This window comes from Staurois parvus, unplaced genomic scaffold, assembly GCF_062004578.1.
Source record: "Staurois parvus isolate SC_StPar_1 unplaced genomic scaffold, SC_StPar_1.0 ptg000381l, whole genome shotgun sequence".
NCBI lineage: Eukaryota > Metazoa > Chordata > Amphibia > Anura > Ranidae > Staurois > Staurois parvus.
The window spans coordinates 641040-664592 of record NW_028318177.1 but is presented as its reverse complement, the minus strand read 5'-3'; the positions used below and the strand labels follow the sequence as shown (position 1 = coordinate 664592).

At 41.8% G+C, this 23553-nt stretch overlaps 1 protein-coding gene across 1 annotated transcript in view; it reads left to right on the top strand.

Moving 5' to 3' along the window:
- Positions 1-21541, top strand: part of SLC27A2 (solute carrier family 27 member 2) — an 89205-nt gene extending 67664 nt beyond the window's left edge. The window contains exons 5-10 of the mRNA XM_089685702.1: positions 5619-5813; positions 7975-8065; positions 10244-10442; positions 14935-15032; positions 17518-17648; positions 20546-21541. Coding sequence (XP_089541828.1) covers positions 5619-5813; positions 7975-8065; positions 10244-10442; positions 14935-15032; positions 17518-17648; positions 20546-20722 — 891 coding nt within the window. The 3' untranslated portion in view covers positions 20723-21541. The remainder of the gene's footprint in view (positions 1-5618; positions 5814-7974; positions 8066-10243; positions 10443-14934; positions 15033-17517; positions 17649-20545) is intronic.
- Positions 21542-23553: the final 2012 nt, after the last annotated feature.

The following is a 23553-nucleotide window of genomic DNA, read 5'->3' as shown; positions in this document are numbered from 1 at the left end:
ATAACAGAATGGCTCAATCATAAAACAAAACACGGCAACAAGTAAACAAATGCAATGACCAAAAGTTCTTCATACTGTGTATTGCCCCCTTTAGCATCAATGACAGCATGCAGTCTTTGTCTATGAGGCCCCAAATTCTTACAGGTGGTATAAGTGCCCATTTGTCTTAGCAAAATGCCTCCAGGTCATGCAAAGTCTTGTATGAACTGCACATTTGAGATCTCCCCAGAGTGGCTCAATGATATTAAGGTCAGGAGACTGTGATGGCCATTCCAGAACCTTCACCTTTCCTGCTGGAAAGACCAAGAGCGCCCCATGCGTAGCTTTCTTGCAGAAGAATGTAAATTTTCTGCGAGTATTTTCTGATAACATCTTGCCATCAATTTTCACAAGATTCGCTGTGCCTTTAGAGCTCACAAAACATCAGTGAGCTACCACCATGCTTCACAGTGGGGATGGTATTCTTGTCGCTATAGGCCTTGTTGACCCCTCTCCAAACATAGTGATTATGGTTGTGACCATAAAGCTCCATTTTGGTCTTGTCACTCCAGATTACAGTGTGCCAGAAGCTGTGAGGTGTGTCAAGGTGTTGTCAGGCATATTGTAACTGGGCTTTTTTGTGGCATTGGTGAAGTAAAGGCTTCTTTCTGGCAACTCGACCATGCAGCTCCTTTTTGTTTGAGTATCACCGTATTGTGCTCCTTGAAGCAACCATACCATCTTTTTCCAGAGCAGCCTGTATTTCTCTTGAGGTTATCTGTGGGTTTTTCTTTGTATCCCAAACAATTCTTCTGACAGTTGTGGCTGCAATCTTTTTTGGTCTACCTGACCTTGGCTTGGTATCAAGAGATCCCCAAGTATTCCACTTCTTAACAAGTGATTGAACAGTACTGACTGGCAGGGGCGGACTGACAACTCATGGGGCCCCCAGGCAATAGGGGATCATGGGGCCCCTGTGTCCTTGCCCAAACTCAAAAAAGCCTATGAAAAAGGTACCAGGGGCATCTCATGGGGCCCCCTACTGACCCCGGGCCCTCGGGCAGTTACCGAGTTTCCAAATGGTCAGTCCGCCCCTGCTGACTGGTATATTCAAAGTTTTGGATATCTTTGTTTATCCTTTTCCATCTTTAAAAAAGTTCCATTACTTTGTTACTTAGGTCTTTTGACAGTCCTTTTCTGCTCTCTATGGCCCAGTATCTAGCCTGTTCAGCACATTCACGTGGGAGCTAACAAACTCATTGACTATACATAGACAACACTAATTGCAATTTAAAAGCTACAGATGTGGGAAATGAAGCTTTAATTGCCATTTTAACCTGTATATGTCACCTTGTGAGTCTGTACCAGGCCAAAACATTCCAGGGTATGTAAACTTTTGATCAGGGCCATTTGGGTGATTTCTGTTATCATGATTTAAAAAGGAGCCAAATAACTATGTGATAATAAATGGCTTCATATGACAACTATCCTTAAATCAAAGACCGTTTTTTGGCATGATCAGTAATAATACCAAAATATCCTGATTTCTGCCAGAGTATGCAAACTTTTGAGCACTACTGTGTAATATATATATATATATATATATATATATGTGTGTATTATCCAAATGCCAATGTCAAATTGGCTAATTATTACTTTTAAGGTAATTACATACATTCAAGGCCCCAAGAGATACAATATTATTGTACTTATTCATACATTTTGTTTTAAAGCGGAGTTCCACCCAAAAGTGGAAGCTCTGCTTGTTTACCTCCTCCCCCCCTCCACTGCCATATTTGACACCTTTTGGGGGGGGGGGGGAAAGGGAGCTGATTCCTGGTTTTGACAGGTACCCGCTCCCACTTCTGGCTCAGTTCACTGTAGCGAAGTAAGCCGGAAGTTCATCCCCCTCCTTCCTCCAACAGTCTTCTAGGACACTTCACAGGTTTGCGCAGTGAGCATCCGGCTGTGAAGCCGCAAGCTGTCACAGCCTGGTGTCCAGAGTTGAGATGCCGGCACCAGGGAGAGAGGAGGGGGAGAAGGGACAGTGCAGGTGAGCACATCGCTGGACCCTGGGACAGGTGAGTGCGTGTTTATTAAAGGTCAGCAGCTACAATTTTTATAGCTGTTGAATTTTAATAAACAAAAAAATTACTGGAACTCCGCTTTAAATGTAGATCCATAGCCATTTTATCAAACATTACATACAAATTAGCAATTGCTCCTCCTCCTACTCCATAAATAGGTAATTCCTTAATCTGAACAAAATGTATAGTTACTGTATAGCAGTAATGCATGTAAATAGGTACATTTGATGCGTTAAAACCACAAACACCTTTTTTTTTAACTCCTTGGTGCCGAACGCTTGCAAGCATGGAGCCTCTTGGTGGCTGGGCCTTGGTGCCGAGGGGCCGCATATTTGCCTGATGTATACAAAGGATGTGCCGAGAGTGCGCTCCTGGGACATTCACTGGCACCTCATGGAAAGGTCACAATCATAACTTGCGGTTGGGAGCTTTCCAATCATGTGATCGCCGTGATTGGCTGTCATGGTGGTCACATGAATCTAAACCTTGCCCCGCCTCCCTGCATCACAAACCCCTTAAAGGGCCAGAAGGCGCCCACGTCAAGGGGTTAATAAACTGTAATGTTATTAACCACTTGAGCCCCAGAGGATTTACCCCCCTTAATGACCAGGCCTTTTTTTGCTGTTTGGCGCTGCACTAATTCAAATGATAATTGCGCGGTCATGCAATGCTATACCCAAACAAAATTTACGTCCTTTTTTTCACACAAATAGAGCTTTCTTTTGGTGGTATTTGATCACCTGTGCGCTTTTTATTTTTTGCGCTATAAACAAAAAAACCACGAAAATTTTGAAAAAAAACAATATTTTCTACTTTCAGCTATAAAAAATATATCGTAAACTCAAAGTTAGTCATAAATTTAAGCCAAAATGTATTCTGCTACATGTTTTTGGTAAAAAAAATCCCGTGCATTAGCGGGCAAACTGGCACTATCTAGGAGGGGCGCTAACACTATCGGAAGTCACCAGTGACACTAATACAGTGATCAGTAAAAATCTGTTCACTGTAATCAATGACACTGGTGACAGGGCAGTGAAGGGGTTAACTGGGGGGGGGGGGGCGATCAAGGGGTTAAATGGGATTTCTGGTGCACTAGCGGGCAAACTGGCGCTATCTGGGAGGGGCGCTAACACTATCGGAAGTCGCCAGCGACACTGATACAGTGATCAGTAAAAATTGGTTCACTAATCGGTGACACTGGTGACAGGGCAGTGAAGGGGTTAACTGGAGGGGGGGTGATCAAGGGGTTAAACGGGATTACTGGTGTACTGGCGGGCAATCTGGCGCTATCTGGGAGGGGCGCTAACTCTATCGGAAGTCGCCAACGACACTGATACAGTGATCAGTAAAAATCGGTTCACTGATCAGTGACACTGGTGACAGGGCAGTGAATGGGTTAACTGGGGGGGGGGGAGATTAAGGGGTTAAATGGGATTACTGGTGTACTAGCGGGCAATCTGGCGCTATCTGGGAGGGGCGCTAACTCTATCGGAAGTCGCCAGCGACACTGATACAGTGATCTGTAAAAATTGGTTCACTGATCAGTGACACTGGGTGACAGGGCAGTGAAGGGGTTAACTGGAGGGGGGGGGGCGATCAAGGGGTTAAACGGGATTACTGGTGTACTGGCGGGCAATCTGGCGCTATCTGGGAGGGGAGCTAACTCTATCGGAAGTCGCCAGCGACACTGATCAGTAAAAATCGCTTCACTGATCAGTAACACTGGTGACAGGTGTCTTGGAAATTCGCTTTAACGAATTTCTCCTTACCGTGAGTACTCGCAGTTGGATGCGCAGAAATCCCCCATAAAGCTGTGCGAATCTTGCTTACCACGACTGCAGCTAAACTACACGATTCCTGCCCATCCAAATACTTTGGCTCTGTTGAGATGTGGGGGAATTAGAGCTCTGTTACCCTAGAATGATCAAACGACACTCTCAGGATGGTGTTGCAACTCACATAAGGGCTGGTTTTAGACCCAGCTCTCTGTTTTATTAAAAATACACACATGCCCCCCACATGAATAAAGTCAATCCCGTCCCACCAAACAATGCAATGGGGAGTGCCTATACACAGGATGTATATTCCAATTGGAGCATAGCCTTTCCTATTATCTATCACTGGTCCTCCCCCATGAGTCTTCTGAGGTCAGCAGACTTCCTCCCCTTTCCCCCCATGAGCCATCTGAGGTCATATTTCCTGTCCTACTAGCTTCTATTGGTATGTCCATTCCCTGTACAAGCACTCCCTAAAAATATCAGTCTGTACCTGGATGGGCCCGGTACGATCTTTATTAAAACACATCCATCCAAGATACAGTTCAGATTGGTAATGGGTTGTAAGATATGCATAAGCCTACACGCGGAGTTCGTACCGCTTGGCGCCTTGCGTTATGAAGCCCACGTGGTACTATGCTGCTGATATGTGGATACAGGCCCGCGGTCTACTGCCAGCGACATTCGCATCGAATGCCGTGGTGGTATACACGCCGGTCTATAAGCGCAGATCTGCCATCTCATCCATTACCAAGCTGAGTACTGTAATACATACATTGTACATGCGCATGGCCCAATTGCAGCCTTCAGAGCTTTAATTAAGCCACACGAGAGACATATGAATAACACGAATATATGACACATTTAAAGTTCGACCAACAATACAAAATTTCCATGACACAGGGCAGTGAAGGGTTAACTGGAGGGGGGGGGGGGCGATCAGGGGGTTAAATGTGTCCTAGAGTGTTCTAACTGTAGTGTAGTGCTTGTGTACTCACTTTTTGGATGTCTTCTTCTCTGTCTGGAACGGAATGTGTCCAGGTAGAGAAGAATGACATCATATCCTGCCCTGTGTATGTCAACACAGGACAGGATAGGACAGGGACCGATCATGTGATTTCAGCCAGAAATCACTGGCTGAAATCTAATGATTGATCCCTCCTGGATCAAATAGTGTCACCCGCGGGTCGGCGGGAGCGCGCGCGCACGCCCCCTGCCGGCGAAAGTGTCGGGAGCGCGGAACCCGTTTTTAAACGTGGTTTTGCGCTCCACTGCCGCCCTGCACACGTATATACACAGTGGCAGGGCGGCAAGCGGTTAACGTGCCGCAACCATGCTGCAAACACATGCCAGCACATTTGTGGCACATTACCATAAACTTGAATGGAAGGAGTTGAAAGGCTTCAACTCCTTCCAACTCCACATAAAGCTTCAATTTTGAAGCATAGCAACGCAATGCAACACGAACGCTTCATGATTTGATAATGTGAACAGCACTGTGTGCTATCTATATTATCATTTGCATAGGAGTTTGAGGAGCATTAAAAACGCCCCTCAAACTCCTGTTGTCAATGCCAGTGTGAACAAGACCTTAAATGGTGGTTCTGGTTGGTAACTAAAACAATGTTTTAAAGGTATATATGCAAGTCAGTGACACTGACAAGAATCATTAACAGGAGAAATCAAAACAAATAACAGGACTCGGAACTTGATGTTCCACAGTACATATTGGCTTTCCTAATCTGTCTATCTAAACTTCTCTTACGTTGTTCCTCAGACAGATGATGATGCATCTCATAATGTGAGGATGGCCCTTGGAAATGGTCTACGGACTGATGTCTGGAGTGAGTTTCTGAGGAGGTTTGGAGATATTCAGATGTATGAGTTTTATGCAGCTACCGAAGGAAACGTATTATTTATCAACTACACCAACACAGTCGGCGCAGTGGGCAGAGAAAACTTCCTACTCAAGGTAAAGCAATAATTGATAGAGTTGGTCATAAAAGTGTTTGAATGATGATTGGTATTAGTGGCATTAGGCCTATGAGGGTCCAAAAAAAAAAGCTCTCCACTTCATTGCTCCTCATATATAGGTGTCCGTTTATGAACCAGCGGTAAGAGATCGCTGCTCAGTTCTCCGGCATTCTCGGAGAACACAGTTCTCCTGTGAATGCAGTTTATGAAGCAGTTCTCCGAATGAAGGGAGAACGGTCTCCAAACGCTGGAGAACGGTCTACAAACTTTGGAAAACGGCTGATTTTACTATAATCTCACGAGATTACAGTAAAAGATCAGTTTACTAAGCAGAAGTAAATTATCTCTGCTTAGTTTTCGGTCCCTCCGATTCTCCAGCTCTGGGCTGGAGAATCTGGAGGGAGAACACAGATCTCCAGTGAAGGGCTGACATGATCTCCTGAGTGTCATAAACTGTGAATGACCAGAGAATAGCTGAGATCCGTTGAATCGCAGCTATTCTCTGTGTCATAAACGGACACCAAAGTAAGCTTCAGGTTTGCTAGTCTTTTGACTTTATTTTAGAATGTGAACATCAATGACAGTTTATGTATCCTTCTCAGTAATGGTTTCCTTTACAGTAGAACTAAAACTGTAATGTAGAAAATACTAGTAGGTAGGAATATGTAGTAGAAGTGTCTATGCTTCTCTTCTGCCAGGAAATCTCTTCCTCTGCCTGCTAGCAGTTCTTTGCTAACTGACAAAGCAAGTGGAGATCACTGGAGTAGTGGTGTTTAGTGCAGTGATTTTGAGCTTCTAGAGCAGTGGTCTGCAAACTGTGGCCCCGGGAGCCAGATGTGGCCCTTTGCTTGCCTTTATCTGGCCCTTGGGGAACTATTCCACCAACTGTCACCAATGATGGAGCACTATTCCCTCAATTGACACCATCAATGGGGCATTATACTTCTCACTGTTATCAACAATGGGGCACTATTCCTCCTATTAAAACAGATGATGGGGCACTGATGCCGGGGCATTTTCTACTCCCACCAGCTACATTCCGGCCAGTAAACTGGCCCTTTGCTTAGAAAGTTTGGAGACCCCTGTTCTAGAGGGATCCCACAGGTATGTACAGAATATGCATAGTTAATGGACAGTTTTAAATAACATGTTTGTTATTAAAAAAAAGAATTACAACCTTTAGAATCACTTTCAATTACAATATGACTTGTGTCACAATTGTATATACTATATATATATATTTTTTTTTTTTAATTTGCTATTTTTTTTTCCATGAAAATGGAGTTACCCTCTAAAAATTAATATGAATATTAATGAATAACTATTCTATTTTACAACTATAACTATTCTACAACAGTAAAATCAGTCTGTATATGCAGTAAAGCATGCTAAGGGGTTAATCCTCTGCATTGTGTAAAAAAGCTGTTTTATCCTTTCTTCTCTGCCCCTCCTCTTGTTCAAATGTCCACGCTGATAAGACAAACTGAACCCGTAGCCACTCTGCACATGCTCAGTTTAGTGTTGCTAGAGAGTTTTTTTTTCTTGGGAGAGTGCAAGTTATCAGCACAGGGCCAACCAGCACTGCCCAGACAAAGGTCAGGGGCTTTGCATCCTCCTAGAGCAGAAAGAAAACTCCTCCTACAAGCTTTAACCAGTGCTCTGCTGAACACTGATAGAAGTCACAAGACTGTTCTAACTGCAGTTTATATTTACTAAAATAATTGCATTTCCATGTTCTGTGTACTGTGGGAGACCAGATATAGTGAATGCAGGGTCCTGGGTTTAGTAACACTTTAAATATGATATATAATATACGATATTCTAGCAAGAGTAGCAAATTTTTTCCCCAGTTTACTGAGGAAGGCTGATTCTTCCTATCTTTTGTAGAAAGACTGGGGGCAGCACAGTGGCTTAGAGAAGCCTTTTTCAACCTTTTTACCCCCAAAGGAACTCTTGCAATCATTGTCAAGTCTCAGGGAGTAATAAATAAATAATCATAATAAACTACGTCCCAACACAAGCTGTCAACTTGTGTAATTACTTCTGTAACCTATATATATATATACTGTATGTATGTATAATATTTATATTGGTGAATAAATCAGTTATTATTGTGTATTTCTGAATGATAAAGTATTGTATATCCTTTGTTTCTACAGAAAGCACTTCCTTTTGAATTTATTAAATATGACATTGAAAAGGATGAACCTGTCCGAGATGCCAAAGGACGCTGTTGCAAGGCCAAGAGAGGTATGTAATGAATGGATGAATCTGTCCATCGATGAAGAAACGCAGCTCACCGGGTTTGATTTCCTGGGTTTTTCTTACTAAATGAATATACTGTAGATGTTCATTTAGTTTAAGCAAGAAATAAATAATTACGTACAAGGTAAATTCTGAAAACAAGATCTGTGCTTGTAAAAAATGGATGATTAAAGTGAATGCAGCTTCACTTTATTTACTAAGCTCCTTGACCATCAATTTGCAAAGTAAACACTTTCTATTCCTTTAGTAAACCAACCCCTCCGGAAGTGAGAAGTCAGATGACATGAGTTTCTAATCATTGCAAACATCTAGCCATGTAAAGATCTTTTTTTTTCCTTCTCTGCACATGATTTCTGGTTTAAAACAAGCACAGGTTCACTTTACTTCACATTTTAGTAGATCAGGCCCAGAGGATAGATTTCACATTAGTAGTCTGAATACAGTAGAATACACTGGAATCATAAAAATGTTGACATTTTAGAATTGTCCTGATGCTCATGCAACACCAGTTTTCGGAACCATACCATATGTATTACATACAGTACAAGGGGCCAAGCCAGTCTCAGAATTTCTAATATTCTGGACCTAAACAGTTTAAAAACTCACAAGCAGGTCTGGGACAAGGGGTGGACAAGAAGGGCGGCTGCCCTGGGCATTATGATATCATGTGAGGTGGGGGTGCTGCATTGACAGTTTCTACTTACAAGCTGACAGGAGAAGTGACAGAAGCTTCAGAGTAACAAACAGTTGTGGTAGGGATGAGAGTATTTGTGCTAGGAAGGGAGGGAGAAGATATGTGCTAGGAGGAGGGTTGGGGGGGGGGGCAGGTGCTAGGAGGGGGATTTGGGGGGAAAGGATTTGCAGCGGGAAGAGGAAATGGTGGGGCAGTAGTGGCATACGATTTATTTTAGGAGGCAACATTTGGGAGGGAGAGGCTTTGTGCTAGGGTTAATTTGGGAGTTATGTGCTAGGAGGGCTGATTTGTGGCATTTGTGTTAGGAGGGGGATCAGGGAAGATGATTTGTACTAGTAGGGATGATTGAGGAGGATTTGTGCTAGGAGGGGAAATTTGGGAGGGACTTTTTCTAGGAGGGGGGATGTTGAGGAGGGACAGGATTTATACTCAAAGGGGAAATTTAAGGGCTAGAGACTTTGTGCTAGGAGGAGCAAGGGCAGACTGACAATTCATGGGGCCCCCGGGCAATAGGGGTTTATGGGGCCCCTGTGTCCTTGCCCAAACTCAAAAAAGCCTATGAAAAAGATACCAGAGGCATCTCATGGGGCCCCTGTGTCCTTGCCCAAACTCAAAAAAGCCTATGAAAAAGGCACCAGGGGCATCTCATGGGGCCCCCTACTGTCCCCGGGCCCTCGGGCAATGCCCGAGTTTCCAAATGGTCAGTTTGCTCCTGAGCAGGAGGGATTTGAAGAGGGAGAGGATTTGAGCTGGGAGGGAGTTGGGGGGGGCAAAGATCTGTGCTGAGTTTGGGATTTCAAGGGGGACAGGGGGTAATTTGTACAGGAAGAGGGGGAATTTTTGTTTGGGGAGCATTTTGGTTTGCAAAGGGAATTTATACTTGGGGATAAGCACGCAGATTAGTGCATGCTTACCCCCATTTTCTCTCTTTTCTCCATCCCCCCTTCACCCTTTCTCTCTCCCCTTTCTCAACCCTCTCACTCTCTCCTCTGTCTTGAGGCGGTTGGGATGGCAATCACCCGAATTTATACTAGCCTTTCAGTAAGCTGCACGTGGAAGGGCAACGCACTTCACAAGCAAATTTCAAAGCACACTTACTAGCTAGCCTGCAGCAGTTATAAATGAAGGTGGTTGCCATATTTTTGTATAGCTTCTTCACTGATTTGGTGTGGGATCACATTTAAAGTCTTCAGCTGCGATTGTGCTCTTGTTGGGCGTCCAGAGTGCCCCTGAGCCTTTAAGGAGGAGTGGGCTCCCTAAAGGCAAACCTGCCCTTAATGTATTTACTGTTATATATGATCCATCTTGGAGGCTCTCAAAACTATAGAGTTAGGACCGCAGTATACAGAGGAGCCTTTATATGGGCACTGCAGCTTCCATATGTATCTGTGAAAGAAGTATTGTTATCACAATCTATACCATTCATCTCTTATGTGTCTGCCTGACTTGAATTGTATTTCCTGTCCTAGGCCAACCTGGACTTCTGGTCAGTAGGATTACCTCCTTGTCTCCATTTGGAGGCTATGCCGGAGATAAGTCTCATACAGAGAAGAAGATACTTAAGGATGTGTTCCGGAAAGGAGACATGTATTTTAATACTGGGGATATTTTAATGGTTGACCAGCAGAAATTTATTTATTTCCATGATAGAGTTGGAGACACATTTAGGTGAGTAAACAAAATAAGAATATTACACTTTTGACAGTTTTGAAATTGATGGAGAACTTTCTTAGAACTTCAATGACCCCTAATGTCAGCTATGGACACATGAAGAATCATGGAAGGCTTTACTTTATTCTAGACCAGGGGTCTCCAAACTACGGAGCATAAGTCAAATCTGGACCCCTAGAGGGTTGCATCCAGCCCGCAACTAGAGTCAGGCTTCACTTGCTGTGCTGTGATGAACTTCCCATCAGTTGGTTGCTAGGAAGTTGGTTGCTAGGACAGTCGGCTTGCTAGGGCATCTGGTGATGTGCTTGTCTAAGCACGGTGACTAAACTTCCTCCGTCCATACTGCCCTGTTGCTACACTGACTACAATAACACTGTAAGCAAGGTAAGAGTGGACTACTAATAAGAAAGCTGGTGTAAATGGCCGCTGATGAGGACCCAGATGTAAGGGGGGCTCTGATGTGGACCCAGATGTAAGGGGGGCTCTGATGTGGACCCAGATGTAAGGGGGGCTCTGATGAGGACCCAGATGTAAGGGGGACTGTGATGAGGACCCTGATGTAAGGGGGGCTGTGATGAGGACCCTGATGTAAGGGGGGCTGTGATGAGGAGCCAGATGTAAGGGGGGCTGTGATGAGGACCCTGATGTAAGAATGCTCTGATAGGAATCCTAATGTAAGGGGGGACCCCTTAGGTGGAATCTGATGTAAGGGGGGCAATGATGGAGTCTCTGATGTAAGGAAGATTCTGATGGAACCTGGAAGTATGGGGGCTCTGATGGGAACCCTAATCTAAGGGGGGGGGCTCTGATGGGGACCCTGGTGTGAGGGGGACTCTGCTATTAGGGTCATTCTTGTACTAGTGATGTGTTTTTCTTCGACAAGTGCCACAAGAGACAGGAAAGGAAGAAATGTCTCCCTAATGGGATCACAAACAGAAATAAAAACAGAGAGATATATTTTAACCAAGAAAACAAATCTGGCTGATGTTTATAATAGAGTGGTTTCCCTTAACAACCAGCCAAATGCTAATTTTCTTTGTCTAGCCTGCTGTGAAAAAATTATGTATTGATATTAGATTTAATTGGTAGCTTAAGGGTCCATGTACACTGGCTTAAAATGCTGCTCCTTGAGAAGTTGAGAATTTTGCCTGTAGAAGCAACTAATATTATTCTTTGTGTCTATGCACATTAGGCTGTTTAGAGGCATATTTTAAGTTCAGCGTTTACAGGCAGAAAAAACCCTTCCATTTTGTGTTTTAAGAGCGGATTTTCTGGCAGAAAACAAAAATTTAGTGCTCTGTATTAACGTTTTACTCTGTTAAACGTTAATACAAAAAACTGCTCAAAATTAGTGCTTTTTTTGGCCAACAGCACTGGCGTTTTTTTTACCAGTGTGCATGAACCCTTAAGCAAATGTTTGTTTTTTTCACCGCTTTAAAATGTGTTACTAAACCCGCGAAAGTAAAATCAGTCTGTATGTGCAGTAAAGCATGCTTGTTATACTCACTGTGGAACCTAAGGGGTTAATCCTCTGCACTGTGTAAAAATGCAGTTTGATCCTGTTTTCTCGGATCCTCCCCTTCTTCAACTGTCCCCAATCCATCTGCTGAAAGAACAGGGCCTTGGGGGCAGGCTGCACATGCTCAGTTTGGTGTGTATTGCTAGAGAGCACTATCCAGACAGAGGATCAGGGGTTATGCAGCCAATCATAGGACAATCAGGGGAGAATGAAAACTCCTCCTACAAGCTTTAACCAGTACTGTGCTGGGCACTGATAGAAGTCACAAGACTACACTATCTGCTGATGAGAAAACATTTTTAGCAGTTTATATTTACTAGAATAATTACATGTAGTGAATGCCAGGTCCTGGGTGTAGTAACACTTGAAGGCAACATTTTTGGAGTTCTGAGGTTTGTTTTAATCATATCTGAGTCAGCTTGAACTTGATTTATGATAATGCCGGATTATCTTTACAACACATAGTGATAGTTATCCTGAAAAGCACAGTTCTACATTGTAGATGGTTTATTTCAGCACATTAAACTGTTATGAACCTGTGACATATATCCTAAATGTTGGAAAAAGCAAGTTTCAACAAAGCTTTAGAGCTTCTAGTTGTCAGAGAATGCTGTCAGTTGTAGCTTTTAGCTTCAGTTTGTTTAATTAAATTTTGCCAATAAAACCTAGAAGTTGATTAGTTACTAAGTACAGCTGTACCAGATTCTGTGTGCACCAGTTTTAGTAAATCCCCCCCTTCCCATGTGTAGGTAAAAAAAACCAAAACAACTAATATGCCATTCTAGGTCTGGGCAAAAAATGTCTGGTCTGGGCAAAAAATGAGCCAATCTACTACTCTTTGTGTAGGTAGAAAATTAACTTAACTACCATTCTAAACCTGGGCAATAAATTAACCTATCTGCCATCCCAGGTGTGGGTAGAGAATGAACCTGTTTAGCAAAGACACTGAACCTTTTCTTCTCCAGAGAGATTTTCATTTGTTGTCCAGCCTGCTATATCTGAAAGCTAAACTAAAGTAGGCCCTGGGAATGGGCAGCACAGTGGCCAGATGGTTAGCACATCCACCTGGCAGTACTATGGTCTTTGGTTCAAATCCTAACTATGGCACCACCTGCCTGGAGTTTGCATGTTCTCCCTGTGCCTGCATGGATTTCCTCCCACACTCCAAAGACATGCTGGTAGGTTAATTGGCTCCTGTCTAAATTGTCCCTAGTATGTGTATGTATGAATGTGCGTTAGGGACCTTAGATTGTACGCCCCTTGAGGGTTAGGGACTGATGTGAATGTACAATATATATGTAAAGCGCTGCGTAAATTGATGGTGCTATATAAGTACCATAAATAAATGTTCCTTTTATAAACAGAGGACATGTCATATAGTTTGATAGAATCTCTCTATCTAGGTGTAAGCAGATAATCACTCTAGCTACTATTTTAGGCCTGTGCAGTAAATAAGCCCAGCTGCCATTCTAGGCATTGGAAGAAAAAAAATCCAGCTGCGTGTCTGAGTAGAAAAATGAACCCATCTACTACTCTAGCTGTAGGTAGAAAATGAATCCATCTACTACTCTAGCTGTAGGTAGAAAATGGACTGCTACTCTAGCTGTAGGTAGAAAATGAACCCATCTGCTACTCTGGGTGTAGGTAGAAAATGAACCCATCTGCTACTCTGGGTGTAGGTAGAAAATGAACCCATCTGCTACTCTGGGTGTAGGTAGAAAATGAACCCATCTGCTACTCTGGGTGTAGGTAGAAAATGAACCCATCTGCTACTCTGGGTGTAGGTAGAAAAAGAACCCATCTGCTACTCTGGGCGTAGGTAGAAAATGAACTGCTACTCTAGGTGTAGGTGGAAAATGAACTGCTACTCTAGGTGTAGGTGGAAAATGAACTGCTACTCTAGGTGTAGGTAGAAAATGAACTGCTACTCTAGGTGTAGGTAAAAAATGAATTGCCACTCTAGGTGTAGGTAGAAAATGAACTGCTACTCTAGGTGTAGGTAGAAAATGAACTGCTACTCTAGGTGTAGGTAGAAAATGAACTGCTACTCTAGGTGTAGGTAGAAAATGAATTGCCACTCTAGGTGTAGGTAGAAAATGAATTGCCACTCTAGGTGTAGGTAGAAAATGAATTGCCACTCTAGGTGTAGGTAGAAAATGAACTGCTACTCTAGGTGTAGGTAGAAAATGAACTGCTACTCTAGGTGTAGGTAGAAAATGAATTGCCACTCTAGGTGTGGATAGAAAATGAATTGCTACCTGTTGAGCAAATCTCTTCATCAAAGAGATGTCCTTTTTTTTCCAGCCTGCTATATCTGAATGCTAAACTAAAGGAGCCCTCAAGGGTTTTCCTTAAACAGAGAATGTGACAGCTAGTTTGGTAAAATCTCTCTATCTAGTTATAGGTAGAACATGAATCCAGCTACCATTTTAGGCCTGGGCAGAAAATAAGCCCATCTGCCATCAATCCAGATGTGGGCAGAGAATGAATCCATCTGCCATTCTAGGTATGGGAAAAAATGAACTCATCTGCCAATCTAAGTGAGGGTAGAAATTGCACCGTTCTTCTGGGCAAAGACACCAAAGCTCTTATTCAGAGAGATTTTAATTTTTGACCATTCTGCTTTCTTTGAAAGCTAAAGGAGCCAACAAGAGTTCCCCTATTTCAAAAAGAGAATGTGATACCTGGTTTTATAGAATATCTCTGAAACCAGAGCTAGGGTTAGCACTCATCACACCAGTCAGAGTCTGTAGAAGCGGTAAGTGTTTCAGGCTTTTTCCCCCACTATGTGTATTTGTTTTCCTGAGCAAATAAAACCCTTGTCATTACCAGATGTATTCTGTATTATGACTTGTAATATGCTTTCTAAAGCTCTCAAAGGTTCTTCCTAAAGCAGTCATGTCATTAATGGGGTTATGTATTTACAGCACCTGATTGTATAAACTCATCTCATGATAAGCTTCATTTCAGGTGGAAAGGAGAAAACGTTGCCACCACTGAGGTTGCTGATATTTTGAGTCTGGTGACTTTTATAGAAGAAGTGAATGTTTATGGAGTGCCTGTCCCAAGTAAGAAAAATGCCTGGCTGTGTTTATTTTACTACAAGCCATCGACTGGTTTATATGTGTATATGTTTATTCTCTTAGTTTTGTCCTAAGCTAGTGCAGTAAGCACTGATGTGCTAGATTCCACAGTAATCACTAATATTTAACATGGAAAGCTTAGAACAATGAAAGACGATTGATCTGTAATTGTTCTTTTCATTTATTAAATAAGGTTTATCGTGTGCCACCAATCAAATATCATAGTTGACATAGATAGAAGAGAGAATTCTGGGCACCAGGCTTGCTTGTCTGCCAACTGACTCTTGTTTGATCAGCCCAGTCCTTTATGCTACCATGGAGGCGACCCTATAACCACAGTTTAGGAATGATTTGTTTCCTATGTGGCCAGCCTTATGTTAATCAAAATTAGGAAGGAATATATTTCCCATGGTTATTTACAATAAAAAACAGAGATATATTACACCTGTATGTGGCATTGTGGCCAACTGCCCGAACTGGAATGTGATATGATTTTCACTTTCTTCTCATGGGGATTTGAACACCAAACAGAACAAAGGCAATGGCTAGATTCCTATGCCACGGTTCTTGTATTGCTCATTAGAAGCCTTCCTTGAAATGTGAAGTTTAACCACATGATGAGTTTGATTTGCTTAGTTTATGCTGATGGGTGCCTTTTTGCTAATATGCAAATGGTTAGCTGTTCAAAATATAGTCAAAAACCAGGCTTACAAAAACTGTCATCTAGGTCAGAACCAGGGGCGGACTGACCATTTGGAAACTCGGGCACTGCCTGAGGGCCCGGGGTCAGTAGGGGGCCCCATGAGATGCCCCTGGTACCTTTTTCATAGGCTTGTTTGAGTTTGGGAAGGACACAGGGGCCCCATGATCCCCTATTGCCCGGGGGCCCCATGAATTGTCAGTCCACCCCTGGTCAGAACTAATCTCTATCTAAAGCAGCCTTTCTCAACCATCTTATGGAACCCTTAAATAGTTTCCAGGTCTCAAGGAGAAAAAACTGTTAGATCTACAGCTCATGGTATATTAGCATGATAAGTAGATTGTAGAGACTTAAATTAAAGCAGAATTCCAGGAATTTTTTCCCATGCAGTGCGGCTGTGTCAGAAAAGGAAATAATGTGAAAGGCTGTGATTTAGAAAAGATAGGGGGAACAAAATATTTATATATATATATATATATATATATATATATATATATATATATGTGTGTGTGTATGTATATACAGTGTACAAATTTTGGCCTATACATGTGACCAGCATCATTAGTGGAGACCCGGGATCTGTCTTTGACAGCTCGGTCACTGCTCTGGGAGCACATGTTGAGTACACTCTCAATACAGTAACCTTGGCCACCCCCCATTGGCACACATGTGTGCACCCACTTTTCCGCCACACATATGCATTACGTGGGCAGCAGCTGATTAAAGAAAACCTGTTAGGAAAGAAATATGCAATAAGAAACATGCCAGTACTGACCTTTTCTTCTGCAAATATTAGTTGCTGGGTTCTCATACTGATCTATATCAGTACTTTCTAAATCACTGACCAAATTCACTAGCAAACTAGCAGTTCTGACTTCACTTTCTGTATCCTTGTTCCAGATCAGTGAAATAGAATTGAATGAAGCCAAAGAAAGCCAAGCAACTAAAATCGGGAAAGTTGTCCATATTTCTCCTAGTGCAGTTCCCCTCTTACACAAGAAGGCAGATCATAGTGTTTTAGTGGAAGTTGAAACAGTATGGAAATTATTTTGAATATTTTGAACTCCCGTTGTTAGTTAATAAAGGACAGAAAGATGGGATCTGCAATTCCTGCCTTGTTTATAAATGTGCAGGCTCCAGGGCTGTTCTTATTAGTGCATCACTAATTATGTACTTGCTGGGGTTAGTTTATTAAAGGCAAATCGGCTGTTCATATTGCAAGGCATTTTTCCCTTAGCTTAATGAATGTGGTGAAAATTCACTTTGCAAAAAATCCCCAACTGACTGCAAGGATAAAGTATTTTTGCTTATACCTGATTGGATGTCAGCAAAGCTTTACTCCCATTCACTAAGCTAAGGGAAAATTCCTTTGCAAAGTAAACAGCCAATTTGGCTACAGTGAATCAGCCCCATTGACATAGAACAAGCATGTGTATATCAGGTGTTCTGACACAACAAGGGCAAATGCTTGTTGCAAGTACTGTAAAGGAATTAGAAAGCCCTGGAACATGTAGGTTGAAAAACAATTCAGCAACCGTGGCATCCATTTTTTAATCCTGAAATGTTTATGAATTTAATAAAGTATGTTCTGCTAGTGTCTACCAAAACTGCCACAGTACTTGAAGTTAGCAGTGTTAATGCTGAAGATCACTTTTATTGATAAGAGGCTTTATAGACAAACATGCAAAACATTGCTCATTTCTCTCAGGCCTGTTGCAACCAATATTTTGTACAAATGTAATCTGAATTGCTTTGTGGTTTCCTAAACAGATCATGAAGGGCGGATTGGAATGGCCACACTCAAGCTGAGGAAATATGAGAGCTTTGATGGTAGAAAGCTATATGCACATGTTCGAGACTTTCTTCCAAATTATGCAAGACCTCGTTTTATTAGGATCCAGGTGAGACTTCTTTTGATACTAGGGTGAAACTCTTGATATTCTCAAAAATCATGTTCACTATTATCAATGCTATAGCTTGATGTGGCATCCTACCAAATCAAAAAAGGTGGGGATGAGGGTTAGCTTAGCTGCCCTTTAAATATTAACTGTATTTATTTAATGGTGACATATTATAGTGCTTTACTGAATACATGGTCACTCACTGCCCCCACTTGTACCTAAGAATAATGTCCCTGCTCAGTCATATGATCACTTCTGTACTAGGGATGCTATTTACCACTTCAAGTCCAGACACTTTCACCCCCTTCCTGTCCAGGCCAATTTTCAGCTTTCAGTGCTATCACATTTTGAATGAAAATTGCACGGTCATGCAACGCTGCACCCATATTAATTTTTTAGAATTTTTTTGAGACAGATAAAGCTTTATTTTGGTGGTATTTATTCACTACTGGGATTTTTTTGCTATATAAATGAAAAAGTCAAAAAATTTTGAAAAAAAGTGTTTTTTTTTTTGCAAATAAATAATCTTTCTTCATAAATCTTGGCCAAAATGTATTCAGCTATCTTTTTAGTAAAAAAAATAACCCAAATTAGTTTATAACCAAAAATTATAATTTAAAATAAAAAGTTTACATTTTTATTTTATTTTTATATTTTTATGTATGTTTTTGGGTTTTTTTTTTTACATACTGTCACCCTAGCAGTACAGTGTCACCATAGTGACTACTTGTGGGGGGTGATGAAGATTTTTTTTTTTTTACACTGATTGCTTTTACACCCATAAAGGCTGTAAAAGCAATAATTTCTCCTTCTCTCTGACTGCAATCTTGCAGCCATTGAGAAATACTGTGAGAGTTGTGATTGGTCACAGCTTGTCACATGGTATAAGGCTGTTGTGAATAGCCGTGTGACCTCTGTGATACCATGTGTACCATGTGACCTCCGTGATCATTCACAAATTTCACTAGTAGTAAGCAATGATGTCAGAAGTGACATCTTGCTTACTACTGTTCATGTGATCACTGATTGCCCAATCAGTGACCACATGATCAGGACCTCACACAGAGGTCCTGTACAGCAATTGGTGCCGCACGCTTCCAGGGAGAGCGCACAGGCTGAAAATGCGGGTGCCGTTTATGATTGGCAACCCGCTCCTGCACTGCTCCCATCCAGCCGTTTATATACCTGGGTCGGACGGGAAGTGGTTAAAGGCCAATTCCAGGCTTGGGATCCCCAAATTGCCTATGACTAAGGCATGGGACATGTTAGACCTTCCTCATCAAAATGTGACAAATAGATAAATTACACAAATAAATGTTCATGAACTAAACGATTGAGTGAAGTGACCTAAAAAAATATATAGTAACCAATATACATATGTGAAATCATATAAATAAATGCGAATACATATATATTGTGAACACATATAGAAAAATCATATATATATTGTGAATAAATAAAGTGCAACGTTCCAATCGGTGTATAAATCTTCAATAAACTGTGAATCAACCAGAGACCACTGACAAAAATCCTCCACCAGCTAGCGGACGTGCTCACCTCCAGCCATGACCCATAAAGGGTCATACACGCTTCAAATGCATATGCTCAGCCATGGTATCCTTGCATGTACCTTTGATACTGTTGTCACTGCTTTCATCCTATCCACGGATGTTTTTTTCACCAAAACATCTCCTGCTGTATCAACAATTTAAGATTATAATGCACACTTAAAGCGGAGTTCCACCTAAAAAAAATAAAATAAAAGTTAGCAGCTACAAGAACTGTAGCTGCTGACTTTTAAAATACAGCCACTTACCTGTCCCTCGGTCCAGAGGTATCTTCACCACCGCTGGTTCCACCAGCCATCTTCTCCCTGGCACCAGCATCTTCAGTGTGGGCACCCAGCTGTGACAGCTTGCGGCTTCACATCCGGGTGCCCACTGCGCATGTTTGTGAAGCACTGCGCTTTGTATGGCCCCGTAGTCTTCTGGGACCTGTCACATGTCCCAGAAAACTGAGGGGGGGGGGACAACTTCCACTTCCGATCACCTAGGCGATCCTAGAGGAAGTGTGGGAGCGGGTACCTGTCAAATTCGGGTACCCGCTCCCCAAAGGTGCCAATCCTTAATGGGGAACGGGGGACAAAGGCTTAAAGCGGAACTTCCCCTTTTGGGTGTGGCTCTGCTTTAAGCACATTAACTAGAATAACTGGTAAAATTCATATACCGTGTGTACCTTCAAGTCCTTGCCTTGAGAACTGATTGGACTTGCTGTTGTCTTCTATCACTTTTTGGGGAGTTTCTTTTTGCCTAGATCCTAGGTTCAGTCTATGTATAGGACCTTATTTTCTCTAAAAGTTAATGGTAACCCCACTACTAGTTGAATCATTTGGGCTGGACAGAGCAGCAGGAAAGACAATGGTTTCATGCTAAAGTGGAGATATCGTAGCCCTGTATAAAACCTAGGCCTAGTATTCAGCACCCTTCCTAAGTACAAAGAAACTGATATAACGATGGGTACATTGTGGAAGGTATGTCAATCAGTAACATTAGCTCATAGTTTTGATGGACATGACAGCTTAGACCTAAATGGGAATATGCATATACTGCATGTATATGTATGTATATGTATGTATATATATATGTGTGTGTGTATATATATGTATGTATATATATATATATATATATATATGTGTGTGTGTGTGTGTATGTATATATATATATATACACATATATGTGTGTGTGTATATATATGTGTATATATATATATATATATTTATTTATTATTATATATTTTTTTTTATTATTATTTTTTTTATTTTTTACATCACTCTTCCTGGACTACTAAAATATGTTATTATTCTCTCATGATCACTTATTTATGCATTTGCTGATTAGGATGAACTGGAAATCACAGGAACGTTTAAACAGCGCAAGGTGGAGCTGGTGAAACAGGGCTTCGATCCATCCACAATCACTGACCCCCTATACTTCCTGGATGAGAGGGAAAAGAAATACGTGCCCATGACACAAACCATATATACAGACATTAAAAATAAAAAGATAAAATTGTAAGACAGTGGCGTGCCTTTGGATACTGTGCGTCTGTCTTATGCTGGGTATTGACACTGGAACTAGTTTATTTTGCAATAAAAAATAAATAGTATGTATATGTTTGTCCATTCTTAAGAGGGTAACTAAGTAACAACATCAATTCCTCCAGGATGCCATTAGTGCCCCACTGGGGCCAATTTGTACGCTCTGACCCCCGACATCAGTGTCAAAAATAAACAACATGAGCGGTATGTGTTGTAATACAGCTGCAATACTCAGCACTGCTCATTTAGTGCAATCTTTGTAATACATTACAGAAGATGATACTGCTTGCCCTTTAATGAAGTGTGTGATGAAAAATGAAGAGCTATTTATGGGCTAGGTACTGCAGGGTGGATTTCAGGTTCCTGCAACATCAAGCCTGTATATATTCCTCCAGGTAGACTACATTGGTTACCTACAACAGTTATTTGAAAAGCTTAGGCAATATGCTCATGGGATTTATAACATTAAGGGGTGATGCACTAAAGGAATTCACTAAAGTATTTATGGTGTTTCAATCCAGAGAAATGTAAAAAAAAAAAAAAAAAAAGAGAATTTTTCTTTTAGTAAATAACCTCTTAAGATTTTTTTAATAAACAGCATATTAATATTTTTAAAGGAGCACTACTGAAGAACATACCTGCAGTTTACAGTGGTGGGAATGTTTCAAGCAAATATGTGCAATTTGTACAGTTATGTTAAAATACTATTAATACTAATATTGTTACTAACATTATTAACAAATCGATTGTCATGTGCTGAGTCCCAGGAAGGAAATAAATTATAAACTCATTGAAACCCAGTTGTCTGTTGCAGTTATTATGTCATTTTTATCTTTGACTTAATTTTTATTAAGAAAAATGAAGAGACCATATAACCAATAAACAAAAGGTTTTCTAAACTGTAATTTTTTTCTTTAAAAAAAAAAGAAATACGTACAGGACATTGAAGACATACAGATGATAGAAAGCAGCATGTAAAGATGCCAGGCTTATCTAAAGAATTTCAATGTAGTATATGAGACTTTGTATTGCTATTTATACAGACAAGTTCTTATTTCTTCAGTGTTAAACTTCGCAGGAATGACAGAAGAGAGTGTGTGTGTGTATGGGGGGGGGGGGGGTTAAACTGGCGCTGTGGTTTCAATAATGTTGACATCAGGTCCAGTATCACTACAAAGGTTGTCACCTGAGAGAGTTATGCAGTTACTACTTGTAACAATAATATATCATTTCCTATTTCCTAAAGCATTTATAATTTTTCTACATATTTAGTTTTAGGCCAAGTTGTCCAATAACAGCATCAGTGATGGGGTATAGGCAGACTATAATACTGCCAGGGGTGCTGGAGCAGGAGCAGAAAGTTTTTTTCTATAAGTATTAAGTTATGTGAATAAAAGGTAACCATTACAGGCTCCCCTGGCATTGATATAGTATGTCACAGCCCCATCATTACCATTCCTGGACAGCATAGTACATACAGTATGGCAGGGCTCAAAATTTCCAGTCCTGAGCTAGTAGCCAGACCTTAAGAGTTAATTGCCAACAGAGCCATCTTTAATATTGATTGGACCCTGGGCAAACATTTTTGGGGGGCCCTCCTAGCCGCTACCCCCCCCCCCCCCCCCCAGCCCCTCATTCTGAGACATACAGTAAATAGCAGCTAGACTCAAAATCAGTTTACTGCAGCAGATCAGGCAGCAATTGGTTGCCAGAGGTTACAGCATATCATTACTACTCACTGAGGTTACAGCACGTATTACAGCTCACTGATCAGTTGCTAGAGCTTACAACACATCATTTCTGCTCACTGATTAATTGCTAGAGGGTAGTGCACATCCTTACCACTCACCCATTGGTTCTTAGAGTTGGATGCACATCATTACCACTCACTGATTGCTTGCTAGAGGTTACTGCACATTATTACTGCTCACTAATTGGTTGCTAGAGCGTGTTGCACATCCTTACCACTCACCCATTGGTTCTTAGAGGTTCTTGCACATCATTACCACTCACTAATTGGTTGCTAGAGGTTACTGCATATCATTACAGCTCACTGGTTGCTAGAGGTTACCGCACACAATCTACTTCCGTTCTGCAAACCACAGACTGCGGAGGGGTCAAGACCCACCAATAGAAAATTCTAAAACTTGTTATTAGCAATGAGCATAGCAGAGAATACACAACTATGAAGGTTGAATGAGTGTAGGTAGGAACAGAGCTCAATGTGAGCAGCATCTCCAAACATGGGCTTCCAGGGTATATAAAGAGTGCAGGGTTGAAGGGGGCACTACGTACAGATTGCAGGGTTCAGGGGTGCACGTTGTACGAAGTGCAGGGTTGAGGGGTGCGCTGTGTATGGAGTTCAGGGTTGCGCTGTGTATTCAGTGCAGGATTGAGGGGTGTGCTCTGTATGCAGTGCAGAGCTGAGGGGTGTGCTATGTACGAAGTGAAGGATTGAGGGGTGCGCTATGTATGAAGTGCAGGGTTGAGAGTTGTGCTATGTACGCAGTGCAGGCTTGAGGGGTGCGCTGTGTATGGAGTGCAGGGTTACACTGTGTATGGAGTGCAGGATTGAGGGGTGTGCTATGTATGCAGTGCAGGGCTAAGGGGTGTGCTATGTATGCAGTGCAGGGCTGAGGGGTGCGCTATGTACGAAGTGAAGGATTGAGGGGTGCACTCTATATGAAGTGCAGGGTTGAGGGGTGTGCTGTGTACATCCAAGTTCTCTCTCCCCCCCCCCCCCACAAGTACAAAGCTCTCTTCCTAACAGATTTCATTTCAGAGCTCACCCACAGAAAACACACACAC